This window comes from Cervus elaphus, chromosome 25, assembly GCF_910594005.1.
Source record: "Cervus elaphus chromosome 25, mCerEla1.1, whole genome shotgun sequence".
In the NCBI taxonomy this organism is placed as follows: Eukaryota; Metazoa; Chordata; class Mammalia; order Artiodactyla; family Cervidae; genus Cervus; species Cervus elaphus.
In genome coordinates this window covers 22924975-22945620 of record NC_057839.1, presented here as the reverse complement: position 1 = coordinate 22945620, position 20646 = coordinate 22924975, and the positions used below count along the sequence as shown (strand labels likewise).

Genomic DNA, 20646 nt, shown 5'->3' with positions numbered 1-20646 from the left:
CACATCAAAAAAAAAAAGGTATTACTATATGACATACTACTGCAGTAGAAGTAGTATTTTTTTAAGTCCAGTTATTTTTAGTTGGAGGATAATTACTTTATAACACTGTGTTGGTTTCTGCCATAGATCAACATGAATTAGCCATAGGCATACACATGTGCTCTCCCTCCTGAAGCTCTCTCCCGCCACCTATCCCATCCCACCCCTCCTGGTTGTCAAAGAGTACCAGATTGAAGCTCCCTGTCAAAAGCAAATTCCCACTGGCTATCTATTTTACATATGGTAGGTAATACATGTGTTTCAGTGCTACTACTGCTATCAATTTTTAACTTACTTTCTGATTTTTGCTTCAATATTTTCTACCTTCTGAGGATTAGATGAAAAAAATGTAATTCAAAATACACTGTACCCATTCAGCCACATTGATTGGGCATTTAGTGCATTTACATTTAAAGTGATTACTGAATATATGTTCTTATTGCACTTTGTTAATAGTTTTCGGGTTGTTTTTGTAGGGTTTTTTTGTTCCTTTCTTCTTTTGTTCTCTTCTCTTGTGATTTGATGACTATCTTTATTGTTATGTTTGGATTCCTTGTGTGTGTGTGTGTCTAGTATAGATTCTTGGATTGTATAAACTGCCCCTTCTCTTCCATCTCCTCCTTATATTTCCTTATATTTTTTACAATAAAGGTGAAGCCAAGGCAAACTCACTCAAGAGACTGGAGTCTTATCTGATCAAAAACACAGTCAGTAATGAGGTCAGCACCCATATAGTTTCATCCACTTGGTGCAATCTGAATTACACCTTGTCTGCCTAGGACTGCATGTGCACCCATGGATATATGGTTTCCCCAGGCAGAATCTCCCATCCCAACCCCTATTTTATTTTGTTGCTTATTTTCTGCCTTCCTCCACTAGAAAATAAGCTTTATGAGAGCAAAGATCCACCCACTTTCCTTGTCATTATGTCTCTAATACAAGGTGAGTATTTTTAAATGGCTGACAAAGCATCAGGCATAGGGCTGTGCTGGAAGCATCCATATGTGTGCTCAGGCACTCAGTCGGGTATGACTCTTTGCAGCTCCATTGATTTGTAGCCCATCAGGTTCCTCTGTCCATGGAATTTTCCAGGCAAGAATACTTGAGTGGGTTGCCATTTCCTTCTCCAAAGAACCATCCATACTAGTTGGCAAAAGCAAACTGTTAAATTTTCAGATATATTTCTAAGTTGGTTGTTCTATCTAATGACTATTAAAAATTAAATTATATAAACTTACAATTAAAAATTATGTTGAAAAGAATGGTATTAAATATTCAAAACTCATCACTTTATAATCAGACTACATTTTATTATTATCTACATTCCTGATGTCACGCATGTCTATTGCACCTATATGTACAATTTGGCATCTCCTGTCAATGCCATACTTAGTGACCTCTATGGCTTGAAATGGGCTAGTGGGAGAATTTTTGCCTTGGAAATCAGCAAATACTACAAACAGACTTTTCTGGTGTTTTCACAGAGAGCTGGCTGTTAACATTTACCAGCATGCCACTGACCAGGCTTATCAACGGCATTGGACAATCAGCTTCTGAATGAATGTATTCATATTTTATCCGAATTCTGATTGCATTCGAGTGCTTTATTCATGTTCACATTAGTTCTTATAGAGTGTGTTCCTTTAGCCCAGCACAAAGCTTCTATTTTTCCAGTTCATTTCAAGGTTTCTTTTTGAAATGTAGTATGCACACTTGTTGCTCTTGGAATGTCTGTCCTTTTGCATTAGATTGACTTCAGCCACTCAACAGCTACAAAGGCCTTCAAGCTTTTCAATGTTGGGTGATAGGTTTGAGCAGATGAACTCCAGGGTCTCTTCAGCTTTGACCCTCTATTCCATGATACAGGGAAAGGAAGCAGAATGCCCCTACTCTTGTCAGGGGTCTAAAAACATTGGCTAATTGGCTCATTCATTCAATACATATACATCAAGCATTTATTATATGCCATACACCCTCTGGGTACTGGTTAATACAGAGGTGGAACAAAGACAAAACTTGCTGCCATATGGAGCTTAAATTCTGGTATGGATTAACTTATCCATATGGATTAATTTTACTGTTGTCTACATGCCAGGCATGATCTCTGACTAACATACAATCCTCATAACCCTCCCATTTAAAGATGAAGAAACTAAGGCAAACTGGAGAAATAGCTGGACTAATGTCTCAGAGCTGTAAAGATGTTGACATTCCAACCTCAACAATGCGACTGGACAGCCAACCAGCTCTCAACGTGTCTCCCCACCATGTCTTATCAAGGTGAGGCTGTTTTTCTGTGTGCTGGTTGCTTATAACAAAATTGTTTATAGGTGAGCTGTTTTGCGCTATTCTATAACCAAGAGCAGCTCCAATGTTAATGAAGTAATTTACAGAAGAAGCATCAAAGAATGGATGAAACAGTAAGGGAAATGTAGAAAATGCTATTAAAGAGGAGGTAGGCATGGACCTATTCCATGTAACGGCTCTTTGAAGCAGACACTTGTATTTTCCATTTACAGACAGGGAATCTGCTACAGGAGGTCAAGCAATTACCCAGTTAAGAAAGCAGCAGAGCGGCTTCCCTCATGGCTCAGTAGTAAAGGATCCACTTGCCAAAGCAAGAGACACAGTTTGACTCTGGTCCAGAAAGATCCCACATGCTGCAAAGCCACTAAGTCTGGGAACCACAACTATTGAGCCTGAGCTCTACAGCTTGGGAGTTGCAACTACCGAGCCCATGTGCCACAACTGTTGAAGCCCACGTGCCCTAGAGTCCCTGTTCTGCAACAAGAGGAACCACTGCAATGAGAAAGCCCACACACTGCAACTAGAGAGTAACCCCTGCTCTCTAGTAACTAGCGTAACTAGAGAAAAGTCTGTGCACCATCGAAGACAAAGCATAGCCAATAAATAAATAAATAAATAATTAAAAATGAAAGCAGCAAAACTGGTATTCAAATGTGGTCTATTTGGCTCTAAAGCCAGAGTCTCCCTCTGATAACATCCCCCCCTCCCACCTTTCACAATGTGCAATGGTTGTTAAACATGTTGTTATTATCATAATGGCTGTAATGTTGCCTATAAGGAAACCATTTCACTCATGTTCAATTAAGCGAATATTACTCACAATTTGGAACATCATTAAGAATGCCATTCAATATTCAAGACAATGCCAGTGGAATAAATAGGCATGATGCAGATGAAGTTGACCTGTGTAGCTCAGAGAATCTTTTGGCTTCTCTGAACAGCTGGCCAACGAGTAACATTCTGGCAGTAAAATGTAACCACAGGACCAATGTTTTTGGCCACATGAAATGAGCCAGATGGAACCAAATGAAGCAAAACCCAGGAAGAGGACAGAAGCACATAAATTCACTGATTAGTCTCCTTTTTTCTTTCATAAGAAACATATATTGTGATGCTTCTGCTTAATACTACTTAAAGCCAACCTCAATTAGGTTAGAAGACTGTTCAGATATTATTTGATAACTTTATATTTTGGTCAATCATTAAACCCTGTTCTATACCAAATTACAAGGTATTCTTTAGAGGAAGGTTCCGAGTTCAGTCAATGAGGCTAATTAAGCCCACCAGGCTCTGCCGTCCCTGGGATTCTCCAGGCAAGAACACTGAAGTGGGTTGCCATTTCCTTCTCCAATGCATGAAAGTGAAAAGTGAAAGTTAAGTTGCTCAGTCGTGTCCGACTCTTCGCAACCCCATGGGCTGCAGCCTACGAGGCTCCTCCATCCATGGGAATTTTCCAGGCAAGAGTACTGGAGTGGGGTGCCATTGCCTTTTCCGAAGTCTATCAGAATGTCACCTCTTATTATGGAACTTCTGTGTGGCAATGAGAAGATCTGATCAAGAAATGGGAGGTGAGAAAGTGACTAGAAGTCAAGCCTCTAGGACAGGGTGCAAACTTGGGCATGTGTCCTAAACTCTCTCTGCCTAGTTTCATCATCTGTAAGGTAAATACAATGCTAGTCCTCCTTGCGGGGTTGTTTTGTAGGATGAAATAAGATAATGTATTCGGAGAGTACTGGAAACACTGTCTGGCACATACTAAATCCTCAATACAATTTAGATCTTATTATTATTACTCTGGACTTCTGACCACATGTGGGTTGTATAGCCACTGATCCCTAAACCACCAGTTTTCCTCTTATTTGGTGGCAATTATACCCATCCTCTTCAGTTCAGTTCAGTCACTCAGTCGTGTCCAACACTTTGCAACCCCATGGACTGCAGCATGCCAGTCTTCCCTATCACCAGCTCCCAGACTTTGCTCAAACTCATGTCCATTGAGTCAGTGATGCCATCCAACCATCTTATCCTCTGTCGTCCCCTTCTCCTCCTGCCTTCAATCTTTCTCAGCATCAGGATCTTTTCCAATGAGTCAGCTCTTCACATTAGGTGACCAAAGTACTGGAGTTTCAGCTTCAGCATCAGTCCTTCCAATGAATATTCAGGACTGATCTCCTTTAGGATTGACTGGTTGGATCTCCTTGCAGTCCAAGGGACTCTCAAGAATCTTCTCCAACACCACAGTTCAAAAGCATCGATTATTCGGCGCTAAGCTTTCTTTGTAGTCCAACTCTCACATCCATACATGACCACTGGAAAAACCATAGCTTTCACTAGACAGACATTTGTTGGCAAAGTAATGTCTCTGCTTTTTAATATGCTGTCTAGGTATGTCATAGCTTTTCTTCCAAGGAGCAAGCATCTTCTAATTTCATGGCTGCAGTCACCATCTGCAGTGACTTTGGATCCCCAAAAAATAAAGTTTGTCACTGTTTCCACTATTCCCCCATCTATTTGCCATGAAGTGATGGGACCGGATGCCATGATATTGGTTTTCTGAATGTTGAGTTTTAAGCCAATGTTTTCACTCTCCTCTTTCACTTTAATCAGCAGGCTCTTTAGTTCCTCTTCACTTTCTGTCATAAGGGTGCTGTCATCTGCATATCTGAGGTTATTGATATTTCTCCTGGCAATCTTGATTCCAGCTTGTGCTTCATCCAGCCCAGCATTTTACATGATATACTCTGCATATAAGTTAAATAAGCAGAGTGACAATGTATGGCCTTGACATACTCCTTTCCTGATTTGGAACCTGTCTGTGGTTTCATGTCCAGTTTTAACTGTTGCTTCCTGACTTGCATACAGATTTCTCAGGAGGCAGGTCAGGTGGTCTGGTATTCCCATTTCTTTCAGAATTTTCCACAGTTTGTTGTGATCCACACAATCAAAGGCTTTGGCATAGTCAATAAAGCAGAAGTAGATGTTTTTCTGGAACTCTCTTGCTTTTTCGAGGATCCAATGGATGTTGGCAATCTGATCTCTGGTTCCTCTGCCTTTTTAAATACAGCTTGAATGTCTGAAGTTCATGGTTCACATATTGTTGAAGCCTGACTTGGAAAATTTTGAGCATTACTTTGCTAGCGTGTGCGATGAGTACAATTGTGCAGTAGTTTGAACATTCTCTGCCTTTCTTTGGGATTGGAATGAAAACTGACCTTTTCCAGTCCTGTAGCTGCTGCTGAGTTTTCCAAATTTGCTGGCATATGAGTGTAGCACTTTCACAGCATCATCTTTGAGGATTTGAAATAAGTCAACTGTTTTACCCTAAAAATGGAATAATATGAGGTATAGAACAGAATGCTAAAAAGAACAGATAGTAACATCTGTTACATTTGAAAAGCTTTAATTTTTTTTTTTTTAAATGCCACAGAATAGGAGGTACTAATATGAAACTTAGAAAGTTACATCTCAGCTTACTGATTTGTTGGCAGGACTCATTTCTTTAGGACTTGGGCTCTAGCCAGCATCTTCTAGTGGGCAAACTGAGGTTTAATTTGACAGCCATTGATGTGCTACACTTCAGTTTTGGTAGGAACAAAGAGTGGCTAAGAGACCATATTCTCCAGCGGTCCCTGCAAATATCTTCTACCAAAAAAAACCCTCCAGATCAAAGTTGCAGATTTGAATATAACTTTCCAAGATGGGCAGAGAGGGTGATTTAAAGTTATCTAGTGTTGTTTGTTTTAGCCAACAGTCAATGATATAGTATATCTCACAACCTAGACAGCATATTAAAAAGCAGAGACATTACTTTGTCAACAAAGGTCCGTCTAGTCAAGGCTATGGTTTTTCCAGTGGTCATGTATGGATGTGAGAGTTGGACTATAAGGAAAGCTGAGCACTGAAGAATTGATGCTTTTGAACTGTGGTGTTGGAGAAGACTCTTGAGAGTCCCTTGGACTGCAAGGAGATCCAACCAGTTCATCCTAAAGGAGATCAGTCCTGGGTGTTCGTTGGAAGGACTGATGTTGAAGCTGAAACTCCAATACTTTGGCCACCTGATGCGAAGAGCTGACTCATTTGAAAAGACCTTGATGCTGGGAAAGATTGAAGGCAAGAGGAGAAGGGGACGACAGAGGATGAGACGGCTGGATGGCATAACCGACTCAATGGACATGGGTTTGGGTGAACTCTGGGAGTTGGTGATGGACAGGGAGGCCTGCCGTGCTGCGCTTCATGGGGTTGCAAAGAGTCAGACATGATTGAGCAACTGAACTGAACTGATTAGTGTGAGGAGCAAGAAAACTAGAACTTACTTTGTTCTAGTCTGTGGGAGGTTAGCAAAATCACCTCTGCCCTGCACTACTAGGCAGGTTTGATGGTGGTCTCTTCTATTGGTACAGCATCCACCCATAGTCACCCCATAAAAAATGTTCATTTTAACACTGCTTTTTGAAAAGACAAAGTTCTGTGATTTGTTCAGATTGGAAGACAAGACCATCTCTAGAAGAGTAACCTTCTATTTCAAGTTTCTGTGAATGTTACTATAATTTTAAACAATAACCTTTTTTAAAAAACAAAAGGTCCCAGAGTTCCCTTGGGGAATTGTCAGAGTCCTCCAACCTGCTAAGTCCTAGCTCCTTGTTCTTTCTTGGCTTCCAAGATAATTTTCTTCCCAGTTTTTGAAGTACTACATTTAAACTACATTTAAGCATGAGTCCACTCACTGATACTACTTTCTCAAATCTAACGGAAGCACATCATTCCCTTCCCTCTCTCCTCTAAAGCAGACATGAGAGGTGTGGCTCTCATTCTAGGGCCACAGAGGAAAGCCAGTCTCTTTAGAATGTAATCCTCTTTTTCTGTTTCTTTTTCTGCATCAAATCAAATTAAGCTTAACAAGTTATATGTTAATTATGTCTGGCTTTCTCTAAACGTATTATTTTATCCACAAAAGGCAAGAACTCATCACTGTTGAAAAACAACTTTCAAATCTATTTTAAACACTGTAGAACTGCCCAAGGTTGTACTTCGCAGGGATCAACACTCATCAAATACATATGATTTATGGTTACTTAAAAAAAAATTAGACTCTTTACAGACCTGGCTTTCCTTTAGTCTGAATGCCACGGGAGAGCAAAAGCAATACGAGAGACAAATATTCCAGCTTAACATTAGAGTATTACCAGTGTCGTGCATAATATCCATTCAATCTTTCAAAGAAAAAAAAAAACACTCTACTGGACACATGTGAGAATTTTACAGAATATAAAATTATGTTTATTAAACAACAACAACAAAAAAACTTGTAAATGAGAAATTCAACCAAGAAATCTTGGCTAACGTCTCATTATGCCAGTTGCTTCAATAGTAGAATTATATCTTAAGCCTCTCAAAGGTCAAGATAAGCTTAAATTACTTTCATGCTTTAAAGATCTCATATATTAAAAAAGAAATGAAGAAATACAAAAGCTCAGCTGCAAAACTGTGGGGTATTTTAAATGTTTACATCAAATAACAATAATTTTGACTCCAGGGATGCTAATGTAATGTAACTATCACTCAGAAGATAAATTTAGAATTTAAATGTGTGGGTATATGTCTATGTGTGTATGTGTGTGTATGTACATATGCATAAATACTGTGACTCATGAATTTGAGTTGATGTGGTCTGATAACAGTTTAAAGCTATACAATAAACATTTTTTCCCCACTGTTGTCAGTACACTGCTGTGACTGAATGCATACTCTTGTTTTTAGTACTAAGAGACCTCCGAAAATGTGAGGTTAGAGTGTCCAACTGCTGTCTTAGCTTCTTAACTTTCCATTGGACTCTTGGCCTGTGATAGGTCCTGATCATAACCACAAGTTGATTTTTTCATGTAGAAATCCAACTCAGTTGCGTAATATCAACTAAAAGAATGTATGTAGCAAGATGTTTCATCAAATATGCATTAATGCTATTCCCCCTGCAAGGAAAGGAGCCTCTGAACTCAAGGAACTTTTAGTCCAAATGGATAGAGAAAATAGGACCCACAGAACAGTGAAGAGAGTACATATAAACAATTAATTATTATTTGGTAAATTAACAATAAAATTAAAAGCAAATGAATGAGCAACAGTCTCTCAAGCTTCAAAACAGACTGGTCCTTAATGGCTTTTCAGGATGTCATTCTCACTTCTTAAACTTGTTATGAAAGAAGGTTAGAACTACATACTGAGGGCATTTAAATATACAGAAAACTCATTCTTAGACATACCAGTGCTTGTTCTATTTTGGAAAGGATCATATTAACAATAAAAACAAAAATATCTTTGGCAGGCCAAGAAGGCAAGTTTCATAATATATCTGCAGATCACACAGTAGAGCTTAAACTGCATTTCTCAAGATGTCTGAAATCCTTTAGACAAACATGCTATTGCTTTTACCCTACCTGGCAGTTAGATATGCATGATATTTGGAAACTTGTTATCAGATTTCAACGGTAAGGAGTTTCTAGAAGGCACCATCTATTGGAAATATGCACAGTAATGCTTACAAATCTTAAATAAGCATACAACTTAGCACATAAGAAGCATGAGGTGTGTGAATAATAAGCATGAGAAGTGAATTCAGTAGAATGTTAAGCATATAGTAGGCATATAATGTCTAACATTGAATCATTCTTAACTGTAACAAATTAACATAATTAATAAAAATAAATGATGTTTATTCTGTTCTGAAGTAGAAGTAGATGTACTACTAGTAGTACATCTAGTAGTAAGGAAGTACTACTTAAACCTTTAACTTCCATCTTTTATTTATCCCTTGTCAAAGTTTGCTTATTCTTTGTTACTAGGGAAGACTATAATTTGAGTCTTTTTGATTTCATAGTTCCCTACAAAATTCCAAGGGCACTATCTTTAATACTGTCTAAAACAAGTAAATAATTCTTGTGGATTATTTTAATCTAAACTTTGAATGTGTTTATGCAAGTAAATCCGAACACATTTGAATCCCAATTTAATGCATAATTCTTAGGCCTGGTGGTTTCCAGATATGTTACATTTTGTCTAAAGAAATTCTTGAAATTTTGCCTACGATTTCACCTCTATTTGCTACTGGTGACATAGCTTGCAATGCTACAGACTAAGCAATCAGAACCAAAAAAATATGTGAAGGGTCAATCTTTTCTTTGTAAATATCTAGAATACTGAAGCAAAAAGTGAATCAAAGATTTTTCTCAATGTCTTCTTTTTCTTTCCAAGTTATTTGGTTAAAATAAGCCTAACTTGGATGTAAAGCAAAAGTGTCACTGACAATTTATTTAAATCTTGAGGTCAAGATTTTTTATATATTTCTACAAAAATCTTTGGACATAACAGATTAAGAACATACTCCCTTCTATTTCATGGTATCTAATTCCCCTTGGCAAAATTAAAACTCTGAACTACTATCTAGACCATAGAGATAATTTCTACTTTTCCATGTGAATAGGACCTGAAACACTTATACATACACAGAAGTGTTTTGTTGTTGTTTGTTCGTTCCTTGAACCAAACAAGAACCCATTCCTGATATTTCAAGGGTTAACCGAAAGTTAGTACGACAGAATCTGGCTACGTTATGCCCATTAAGTGGGCTAACACACTTGTTTTCCAGATGCCAGTCACGGGAATGCTTTTCTAAGTTTACCACTGAACTCTCAAAATCAGCTTTTAGAGTTAGTCAATTTCCTTCTGCTTCTGGGGGTTCCCAAATACCCCCGGCTCTGTTAAGGTTCTCATCTTCATAGTTCCTATTCTGTATACTGCCCATTTATCCTGCCAATTGAAGGCAATGTAGGAAACAGAGGTTAAACAGATCAATGCAGGGCACGAGACTTCTTTGCGGGGGGCCTAGGGCGACGGAGGCTGATGACAAAAATTCATCCCAGCCACAAAAAGGAAAGAACAATACCTGTAAGACTTTGACAATCGTAATCTTGACTTGACTCTTGTGGACAGTCCTGGCACTGAGGCTCCCCGAGGGTCCCACACAAAAGCCATGTGTGAAGCAGGTGCCGGGGATGCTGGAGACAGAGGCAGGTCAGAGTGGGTGCAGAGCCCCGGGGGAGGGGGGACCCTGGAGCAGCAGTAGGCGCTTGTGGCCAAGGGCGGGCATTTCCTCCGAGCCTGCTCTGGGCTGCCAGCGAGGTGGCGGGTGGCTGAAGCACAGCGAGAAGAGATGGCCGGGACTTCCTGCCTCATGACACTTGCCCTTTGCGACAGAGCTTGCTTCACTCTGACTTTATCTCATTAATAACGTGAGAAACGCTCCCTTGCAAATTTGTTTTTAAATATAGCCCTGATTAAACAGCACAGTCCCATGCCACTCCTGGAAAGCACAACACACACACATACACACACACACATATACACACACACATACACACACACACACACACACATACACACACACATATACACACACACACATATACACACACACACACAGTGAAAGGCATGACTGAAGTGGGTAAACCTTTATATCAAGTGTGAAGTTTAGGGGAAAAAAGGAAACAAGGCTTTTGTTTTTTTTTTTTAAGTAAATACATGACTGGGAAATTCAACATAGATTTACTAATTTTCACACAACTAGCTGCCAAGTGTGATGTTTCTTATTTCAACTTCTCTTAGAAACAGGGATGAACAGTTATTAGTAAACTCTCCACAAGGATTTAAGTCTCTAAATACCAGGGCCTCCCTGCAAATCAGCTTGAGAAGAAAACAGGCAGATCACTTTCAACACTTTTGGCAGCTTTCCCCTCAAGGAGATACTGCGTCACCTTGGAGAGTGAATTGTAACGCGTGACTTTGACGGTAACAAAGATCAATTTTCTTGCTCAGTTTCTGTTCCCTAGAAACATTTCTTAACTCTATGATAAGTCCCTTAAAACAATCTTCTTTCAAATTAAACAAATGATGAAAAGCCACACAGAGCCCTTCACACATTTTACGAGTCCAACACATCTCGGTGAGGCATCTATGTCAAGATAGTGTGCTCCCGGAGTCACAGGAACCCAGTGCCATCATGGGTCCTTACCACCAGGTGCTATTTAATGTTAACAATGCTGCGTAATTCCATCAGTCCCTGTCTAAACACTGCCCTGCTGGTGACCTCAACTGTAAACCAAGGCAGAACTCCACTTCTCCAGGATAAGATTAGAGAGGTTTGGAATGCCCAGCAGTGATTTAACCCTCTCTGGACTGGGCAAAACTGAACAGTTGTGTTTGGTGAGCTTCACCACTTTGGCCAAATTTTGAGACCTCCTGAGAGCCCAATCTATCTCATGTACCCACGGGGTCCAAAGTATTCTCGCAGTTTTGGTAAAAGCTCAAGTCAGTCAACACGACACTTATTTTCACAACGGCATCCAGCACATCAGGGGTTCCTGAGAACACAGGTTTCAAATCAGCCTTGGGGATGAGTAACAGAACTCGCTTTTATGGTTTCACCTCTTTGTTATCTGACGGATGGGTTAAAAGAGTGGGTGAGTGATAGCTGACTGAACAACAGTGACCTTGGAGGAGCCAAGAGTTCAAAAACAAACATATTCTCTCCGAAATCAACTAGAAGGATTTGAATGCTTCACAAACTACATCTTTTTTGCTTTTGTATTTGGATCCTCATTTCACAAGAGCAATATGGATGGTCATCTTGATGGTAGTCTTTGAAAGGACCGAGAAGAAGCCCATACTTACATCAGTCTGCATTTCTCGGTGTGTTAAATTCCACTGTTAGCACTTTACTCCATTATTCTATTAAATTTCCATGTCAGGAAAGCTCTTGGGAAATGCAAACATTTCTGGCAGAGTTGACACAGAGCTGAACAACTTGGTCTGTAGTGGAATGGCTTCATCCGAGACTGAAGCCAGACGGTGGAAAAAAAAAAATTGGGAGTCTGGGTGAGGAGGGTGGATGTCGCTGAAAACTGGGGCGGGGGGGGGGGTGGAATAACATGAAGGGAGAGATGGGGTAGACATAGAACAAGCAAGAGAACAGGGGGGAAGGTACTGGCAAAGATTTACTTTTGCACCTTTCATGCAATACAAAGGTCTCATTTTATTCAGTGGCACTTCAAATTTTGTAGATCAAAAAGTGTTACTGGTTTTTAACAATGAAGGCTGCAGTCCATAAACATAACACTGGGGGCAGAAAAATATCATTTTTATTGTTATCCCAAATGCATTTGTCATGGAAAGATGGACCGTACCTTCCCATTCAGGCTAAAGCCAGCAACAAGCAGGTATTTTGACTAAAACTTATTTCTGTCCACTCTAATTTGCTTTTAAAACGAATGTTCTGTTGATTGATATCTACCTGATAAAATATAAGGGGATAATAATAATGCACGATGGAGGTATTACAGAATGTCTATGTTTTTCTGAAAGAAATGTATATTGAAGACATGCAAAGTTGTCTTCTTCCTTATCACCCAAAGATTTCTTTTCCCCCTCCGCTTCTTGAAAGCAGACATCTGGAAAAGTTAAACATGATCAAAACAACAGAACTATAAATGTGAAATGATGACCAGGAAAATGGAAACTTGGATCCTTTTTTTCCTAATGCAAAATTAGATGAAGTTGCAAGAAGTATCTGCCAGTGTTAATGCTATTCTTCTCCTTAAATAATTACTCACACCTCCAGAATCTAATTTCTCTGGTATAGCTAGGCATAATCTCTGTTAGGTGACCAGGTCTCAGCAAGGTCACAGAAATACACCGGTTACTTCTGAGATTAATAATGAGCAACGTTAAAACAAAAAATGAGCAAAGTTAAGTTTGATTTTAATGCTTTAAGTATAACCATTAATATCATTTTCCAGGACTACCTAGTACTTCACAAAACTTCACAAACATGAGAATTTAGGCAATCGGAAACAATATAAAGGTTAAATAAGATATTTGCTAGGATGAATCTTTGCTGTCATTTATCTTTCAAGCAGCTGTTTTCCCTGGAGAAGGAAATGGCAACCCACTCCAGTATTCTTGCCTGGAGAATCCCATGAACGGAGGAGCCTGGTAAGGGTCGCAGAGCCAGACACGACTGAGTGACTTGACTCACTCACAGCTGTTTATAACTTTCCCTTCTCATGTACTAAATGGTAGAGAAAGAAATGAAATAGAAATCTTTTGAATATTTTCATTTCTGTCCTATTAGCAAGCATTTATTTTCCAGAAGTTCCAGGAAAAGCATGACTGAATGTCAAGGAGAAATGTTTCATCTCTAAGACAAACTCTTCTTTTGCAAGTTGGAAATTAAACTCACATCCCAGGGAAAACCAGATTCTCTAATCTAAACTTTGCTTTCACCCAGTTGTTATTCCCTTCATTCTTAACCTCCTTAAAATCTCAAGAAAATGCCCATCTCCTGCCAGTAATGTAGATCTTATGTTCTGCAGAGCTCTAAATAAGGAATCTTTGCCTCTTGAACATTTCTGCAATTTTGGTTCCAAGATTCCAGATGTTAAAATGGCAAGTTTAAGGCTTGATGTTTGATACAAATTCAGAATTTCCTTTATAGGAGATAGCTTGTTGTTGCTTCTTTGTCACTCAGTCGTGTCCCACTTTTTTTGTGAGCCTGCTAAACTCCTTTGTCCATGGGATTTCCCAGGTAAGTATACTGGAATGGGTTGCCGTTTCCTCCTCTAAGGGATCTTCCTGACCCAGGGATTGAACTTGCATCTCCTCCATTTGCAGGCTGATTCTTCACTGCTGAGTCACCAGGGAAGCCCATAGGAGATAGTTACTATGAATCAATTTTGAAAATCCTAAATTTAGAAGTAGGAGAATTTAAATATAATCACATAGCACTTATTTACACATCAAGTTACTACTAGAGAGGTGGAAGGGGAAGGTTTAAGCTTAAACTTCAGAGACACTGAGAGTTACATTAGTGGGGTTGTATGATGTTGAAATACACTGCCTCAGGAAACCAGAGCAGACAGAGATATGGGTTCAAGATAATGCTGTATTTTGAAACAGTTGCTGGTTGCAGACTCAAAGGCAGCAGAGTTCAATGTGGAAGCAAACAGCTTCATTTTCATGTTATCATTTATCTCTGATAACAGTTTCATTATAACAAGTTTATTTTCAGGGTGATCTGTTGCAAAAGACTATGCAGGAAAGGAAATTTAACAACTGGACTTAACACACTTCTGAAAAGCTATTCATTCAGTATAAGTAATTCTGGTTCAAACAAGGCTTCTTATTACATTAATATACTATCATGATCAACTATCAATTATTATTCCGAGTGAAAATGCTGAAAAATTATACTAACATTTTCTTTGAATTGCTTTCAAATAGTCATTCTAAATCTTATATGAGTCTACTTGATTCAGAGGTCAATCATTCCATGTTCTGAAAGAAAGGAAACTGTTCTGAAACTTTTTTTATGAGCTATAATACAGTGGAGTGCTAACAGAATCAAGGGTAACCCATAGTCTTAAGAGCATTAAGAAAGCATATTCTACATTTTGAGCAGCTTCAGACGTACCCTTTATTCATATATGTTCCAGGACACAAGTGGAAATAAAGTGCAATTAAATAGCTAAAATTATTATTATTATTAATTAATTTTGTTATAGAAGTTTTTAAAGCTTTAAAAAATATGTATAGTTGATTTACAATGTTTTGCTAGTTTCAGTTATATATATGCATACATCCTTTTTAAATACTTTTTTCCATTATGATTTATCACAGGATACTGAATATAGTTTCCTGTGCTATGCAGTAGGCCCTTGTTGTTCATCCATTCTCTATGTAATAGTTTTCTTCCGCTGAGCTCAAACTCTCAATTCATGCTCTCCCCATCCTTCCCCTCCCCCTTGGCAATCACCAGCCTGTTCTCTAAGCTTGTGTTTGTTTCTGTTTTGTAGATAGGTTCATTTGTGTCATATTTTAGATTCCACATATGAGTGATATATGATATTTTTCTTTGTCTGTCTGACTTACTCCACTCAGTATGATAATCTCTAGGTCCATCCATGGTGCTGCAAACTGCATTATTTCATCCTTTCTTATGGCTGAGTAGTAGTCCATCGTATATATGCATCTCATCTTCTTTGTCCTTTCATCTGTCAATGGACATTTAGGTTGTTTCTACGTCTTAGCTATCGTGAATAGTGCTGCTATGAATATAGGGGTGCATGTATCTTTTTGAATTATAGCTTTGTCTGGATATATGCCCAGGAGCGGGATTACTGGAGCATATGGTGATTCTATTTTTAGTTTTTTGAGGCACCTCCAAATTGTTTTCCATAGTGGCTACAACAACTTACATGCCCACCAACAGTATAGGAGAGTTTGCTTTTTCTCCAGACTCTCTCTAGAACTTGCCATTTGAAAATAGCTAAAATTATTACGGGATAGAATAAAATAAATGGCAAGATGCATGATTAAATATAAAATAAAGATAAGACTAAATTTTGAATCAAAATACTTTGTTAAACATTCAAGTTTTCTATCTACATATTTTAGGAATGTTCTATCAATTTGGAAGATAATTAGGTCAAGCCCTTTCTATCTAATAAGGCTCTGAGTTCTTTCTAAACACTTGGGTAAATGCGGGGTGAGAGGTAAAAATAGGGAGGAAGAAATAAGAGGGAAGGGAAAGACGTTTTATATTTCTTAAGTGCCTAGTAAGTAACTAACAAAGTCCTAGGAGTTTTTTGTTTTTTTTTTTAAGTAGTTAACAGGAAATATTTCTAAAGTCAAATGCTTCAAAAATTTGAAATTAACATAGGCTAATCACTTGAAATAAAGAACTAAGCATTATGTTTTTAAATGTGTGCAAAATCTTCTGGGTCAGTAAGTGTTTGTCTAAATTTCTGTATATGACAATTCTAAAAGTCAGAAAATTTCTCTTTTCAGTATTGTACTCCTGATTGCAGACTGAAAAAAAAAAGCCCTGCTTAGTTATTGACAGGTGAGTGCAAGGGTGGATACAGAACTTCAGTCTTGAAAGTCACTTCCTCCAGGAAGACTTGCCTGCTTTCCCAGACTAAGGGATGTCTCCATAGCACTTCCCGCACTTCCTTTTTGTCACTATCAGCATATAGTGACTGGCTTCCCTGACTGACCCAAACATCATGAAGACATAAACTCTGCTTTCCTACTGCATCCCTAGTGTATGGAAAAATAAACAAGTCACAATAATTCACTTTAATGAATAAGTAAATCAATCATCTCAGGACTTCTTGAAAATAAGATGCATCACCTATATTATATTCTTTTATGTTCCTAAATAGGAGCAAAAAAAAAAATTTGCCATGGGTAATTTAGGTGGGATTTTTCTATTTTCTCTTTCCTTAGATGTACCATCTGACAAAGCCACACTTGTAGCAATCAATAAAAATAAAATAAAATGAATATTCGACCTAAAAAAAAGGATACAAATGAACTCACTTACAAAACAGAAATAGAGTCACAGATGTAGAAAACAAAGTGATGATTCCCAAGGGGGAAAGGGAGGGAGAGATAAACTGAGAGATAAGAGACTGAAGTATAAACACTACTGTATATAAAATGGGCTAATGAAGGAACTACAGTGCAGCACGGGGAATTTTACTCAGTACTCTGTAAAAATCTATGTGAGAAAAGAATATAAAAAAGAGGGGATATATGTATGGACTGATTCACTTTGCTACGCAGCAGACACTAACACAACGCTCTAAATCAACTATACTTCAATAAAAATGAATTTTTAAAAAATAAAACAACCAAATCAGAAAAAAAACACTGTTACTGTTATGACCAAATGAATACAAGCCTGTTCCCAGAATTTTTTTTTTTTTTTTTTGATGAAACACCATTGGGCAAGTATTCAGGGCAGCCGTAGTAGGTGGAATTAGAGCCACAGTTTTGCTACTTGCCATATGACCCTGAGCACTGTTGCCTGATCTTGTGAATTCAGTGTCTTATCCAAATGAGAATCACTGAAAAAACTTTTTAGGATGAATGAATGGAATAATTTACAGAAAAGCTTTTGGAAAATGCCGCCCCAAATTTTAGGAATTGCTACTAATGTCAGTAAACGTTTTAGAGAACAAGAAAACTATTTTTCATACTGTTAGAAACACTTACAAAAAAAAAAAAAAGAAACCACAGTTTTAAGAACTGTCCTCTAAAATGGTCACTATATGGGCACGGTAAGTTGGTGTATCATTTAACCAGTTACAGAAGGTATCAATCTTCAGTTTTGATGGCCTTTTCTCCCCCGCTATTTGAAATTTTTACCATGTGTGTAAGGACAGAATATCTGGCATGTTTTGAAGATTAATCCTATAGCAAAATTTTAATATTTTATTTGCAAATTGAAAATCTTCTATTGGTTCTATTTAAAAACACTAAAAGAAAAAAAAAGTAGCAAAGGATTCTACCAAAGTTAGCTGATGAAATTTTTCTCAATTGTTCAAAATTCTGGCCTTCACCTAAATATAGAAACAGTGCCATTTATTTTTTGAAAACTTATGGGGTCCTGAAGACAGGTTGTTTAATTGGAAAAGCATTTGCAGTACTGATTCCAACTCATGCTGCTCTCCTTGTTGACCACACACCAAATAAGGGCAGAAATGGCCTCAGTTTTTTAGAACTATGTTAACAGACAAGAAAAACAGTGATGGAATTACCAGGCTGAGGAACAAAACTGCTCCCTTAGGAGAAAGAAAAAAGACCCCAAATACCATGGATCTCTAAATAACAACAACCTCATGATTTCAACTTTGGCACTGGGACTTTTTTCCATGACACTGTTCAATATCTCGCTAAATCTGGATGTCCATTTATTGGAGCCAATACTCATCAACTCTCCCATTTCTGGGCACTTACTGCTGATATACCATCCCCAGAACCCCTTCTTCACCCTGACACTCTCTAAGTATTGACTGATTCTGTGAAGCAAATGTCATCACAAGGCTGGGGTTCTTTTTTAATTCTTTATTTTACTATGACAATGGTGGTGGTTTTTAGTCACTAAGTTGTGTCTAACTCTTGTGATCCCATGGACTGTAGCCCACCAGGCTCCTATTTCCATGAGATTTCCCAGGCAATAATACTGGAGTGGGTAGCCATTTCCTTCTCCATGGGATCTTCCCGATCCAGGGATCAAACCCGGGTCTCCTGCAAGGCAGGTGGATTCTTTACCGACTGAGCCACCAGGGAAGCCCTGCTGTGACAATAATAACCACTCATGGTGTGGTAAGGAAGGGCTTAACATGGGCTTCCCTGGTGGAAATGACAACCCACTCCAGTATTCTTGCCTGGAAAATTCCAGGAACAGAGGAACTTGGTCGGCCATAGTCCATGTGGTCATAAAGAGTTAGACACAACTAAGCAACTAAACCTTTTACTTTCAAGGTCTTAACCTAAGCTATATTATCCTTATAATAATATACTGATACTTTTATTCTTATATTTATTCTGTTTTCCAGCTAGGGAAATGGAGACTTAAAACGTTAGTCATTTGTCCCTGTGTTCACACAGCCAATGAGTGGTAGATATGAGATTAAAACTGAGGCCTCTCCAATTGTAAAACTCAGATTGTTAATCAGTATATGCCTGGACGATAAGTGAGCTAAGGGATGAATGAGGGCAGGTCCCTTGCACCACAGAGTTAAGTCATGGAGGAAGTTTTGGATTATCACAGAAGGAAGAGATAACAGGTATAATAGTTGAATAATCTGAGTTGGTCTTAGCCAACTCCCTGGTAGACATCCCTGTCACTATTTCATAGATGAGCAGTCTGAGGTTCAGCGAGGTTAAGTAACTTGGCAGATATCACAGAAAATAATATAGATGGAGATGTGAGTCTAAGTTCATGTTTCCCATCTCAAATCTTGTCTTCACTGCAGCAGGCTTACCCAAGCTTTTTAAATTCCTACTTTGAGGAACAAGATTGGTCTGTAGATCTCAGGTGGGACTGAGGCGGTAGGTGGGCACTGAGCGTACCCAACTGTGATAACTAGACAGAGAGGTGGAGAGAGAGGAGAACTGGTAGGGCTTAGTTAAGACTTGAGAAGTGATACTATTAATATAATGTCACTGCAGCACTGTGGATTTCTCTGTATTTTCTCTCTGTATAGTTTAAATAGAAAAGAAATGTAAACACTTTTCAGTCCATCCAACCAATGCTAGCAATTCATTAGGAGCTAAAATTGAAATCTGGGTGTTTGAGTAACGGTGAAAGAAAACAGTATATTTTTGTTATTTGTTTTATAACTGGATGCATACAATTTAAGGCACCATTTTCTAGCTATCTCTCAAAACCACCTAAGACATTCATTACAGACATGTGCACCTTCGGGCCATGCACATGGCAAATATAGCAGGTTCTTCCTTCTCTACCTTCTTCCCCTTTCTCTTTCTGCTCTTCCATCCACTCATAAATATATATTAAGCATCTACTATGTGCCAGGTGCCATGCGAGATGCACACTGGAGATGGATGGTGAACACAATTATGCCCAAACAGAGCATGAACAAACAGAAGACTGATCCTCAAGGCTTAGAAGAAACTGGACTGGGCTTACATTTTGAAAAAGTATCAGGGTAGTAGGAAGAGAACAGATATAAAATATTTACAGAGATAAATAATGACATGAGCTCTTACTTATGAAAAATGTCTATAATTAAGGAGAAAGTGAGTTTCCAGATGATCAACACTAAAAACAAATCTAATAATGTAATTTTGGTGAAACACCTTTCACAGCACCCAGTCCAGGGGAAATATTGCTCCTGTGACAGTCTAGTCTTAATATTATCTCAAACTGGGAGGGGTGCAGGAGAGAGACATTTATAAATAATTTCTTATTTCATACTTAGTGCAGCGTGTGGGTGTAACTCAGTGCTAAGCGGCTAAGGATATAAAGGAAAAATGGTCCCTCTTTATACAGGCTTGCGACTGGGAAAACATCTCACCTCATAAAAACATCTCTGTAACCTCTTGTGGTTAGTGTTTTCTCCATCAAATATATCAATATTGCTCCCAACGTTAAAACTGACTGTTCCTTGGCATTTTTCTTTTACAGAAAATAGAATGCCATAAACAGAGCAATCAGCTCTGGAATATTCCAGAATGAGCTGATTACAGATTTCTAAAACACAAACTTGAGGAGACATATAAACCTTGTTTCAGAAAAATTGCAGAATATGTCTTTTGCCATATCAAAAAAATTTTTTTCCAAAATCATACTATGAAAAATTTCAAAAATTCAGAAAAGTTGAAAGAATTTTATAGTAAACATCTGTGTAGATACCACTTAGGTTCTGACAGGAACATTTA

General features: G+C 38.3%; 1 protein-coding gene across 8 annotated transcripts in view; it reads right to left on the bottom strand.

Annotated features, from left to right (window-relative positions):
• Nucleotides 1–20646, bottom strand: part of PDE4D (phosphodiesterase 4D) — a 1564000-nt gene that overhangs the window by 362530 nt on the left and 1180824 nt on the right. Inside the window, exon 1 of one of the 8 annotated variants that reach the window (XM_043887125.1) lies at nucleotides 10283–14947. The exons of the other annotated variants lie outside the window; for them this stretch is intronic. Within the exon in view, the coding sequence (XP_043743060.1) occupies nucleotides 10283–10572 (290 nt within the window). The 5' untranslated portion in view covers nucleotides 10573–14947. Of the gene's footprint in view, nucleotides 1–10282; nucleotides 14948–20646 lie in introns of those variants that run through there. 8 annotated transcript variants of the gene reach the window in all.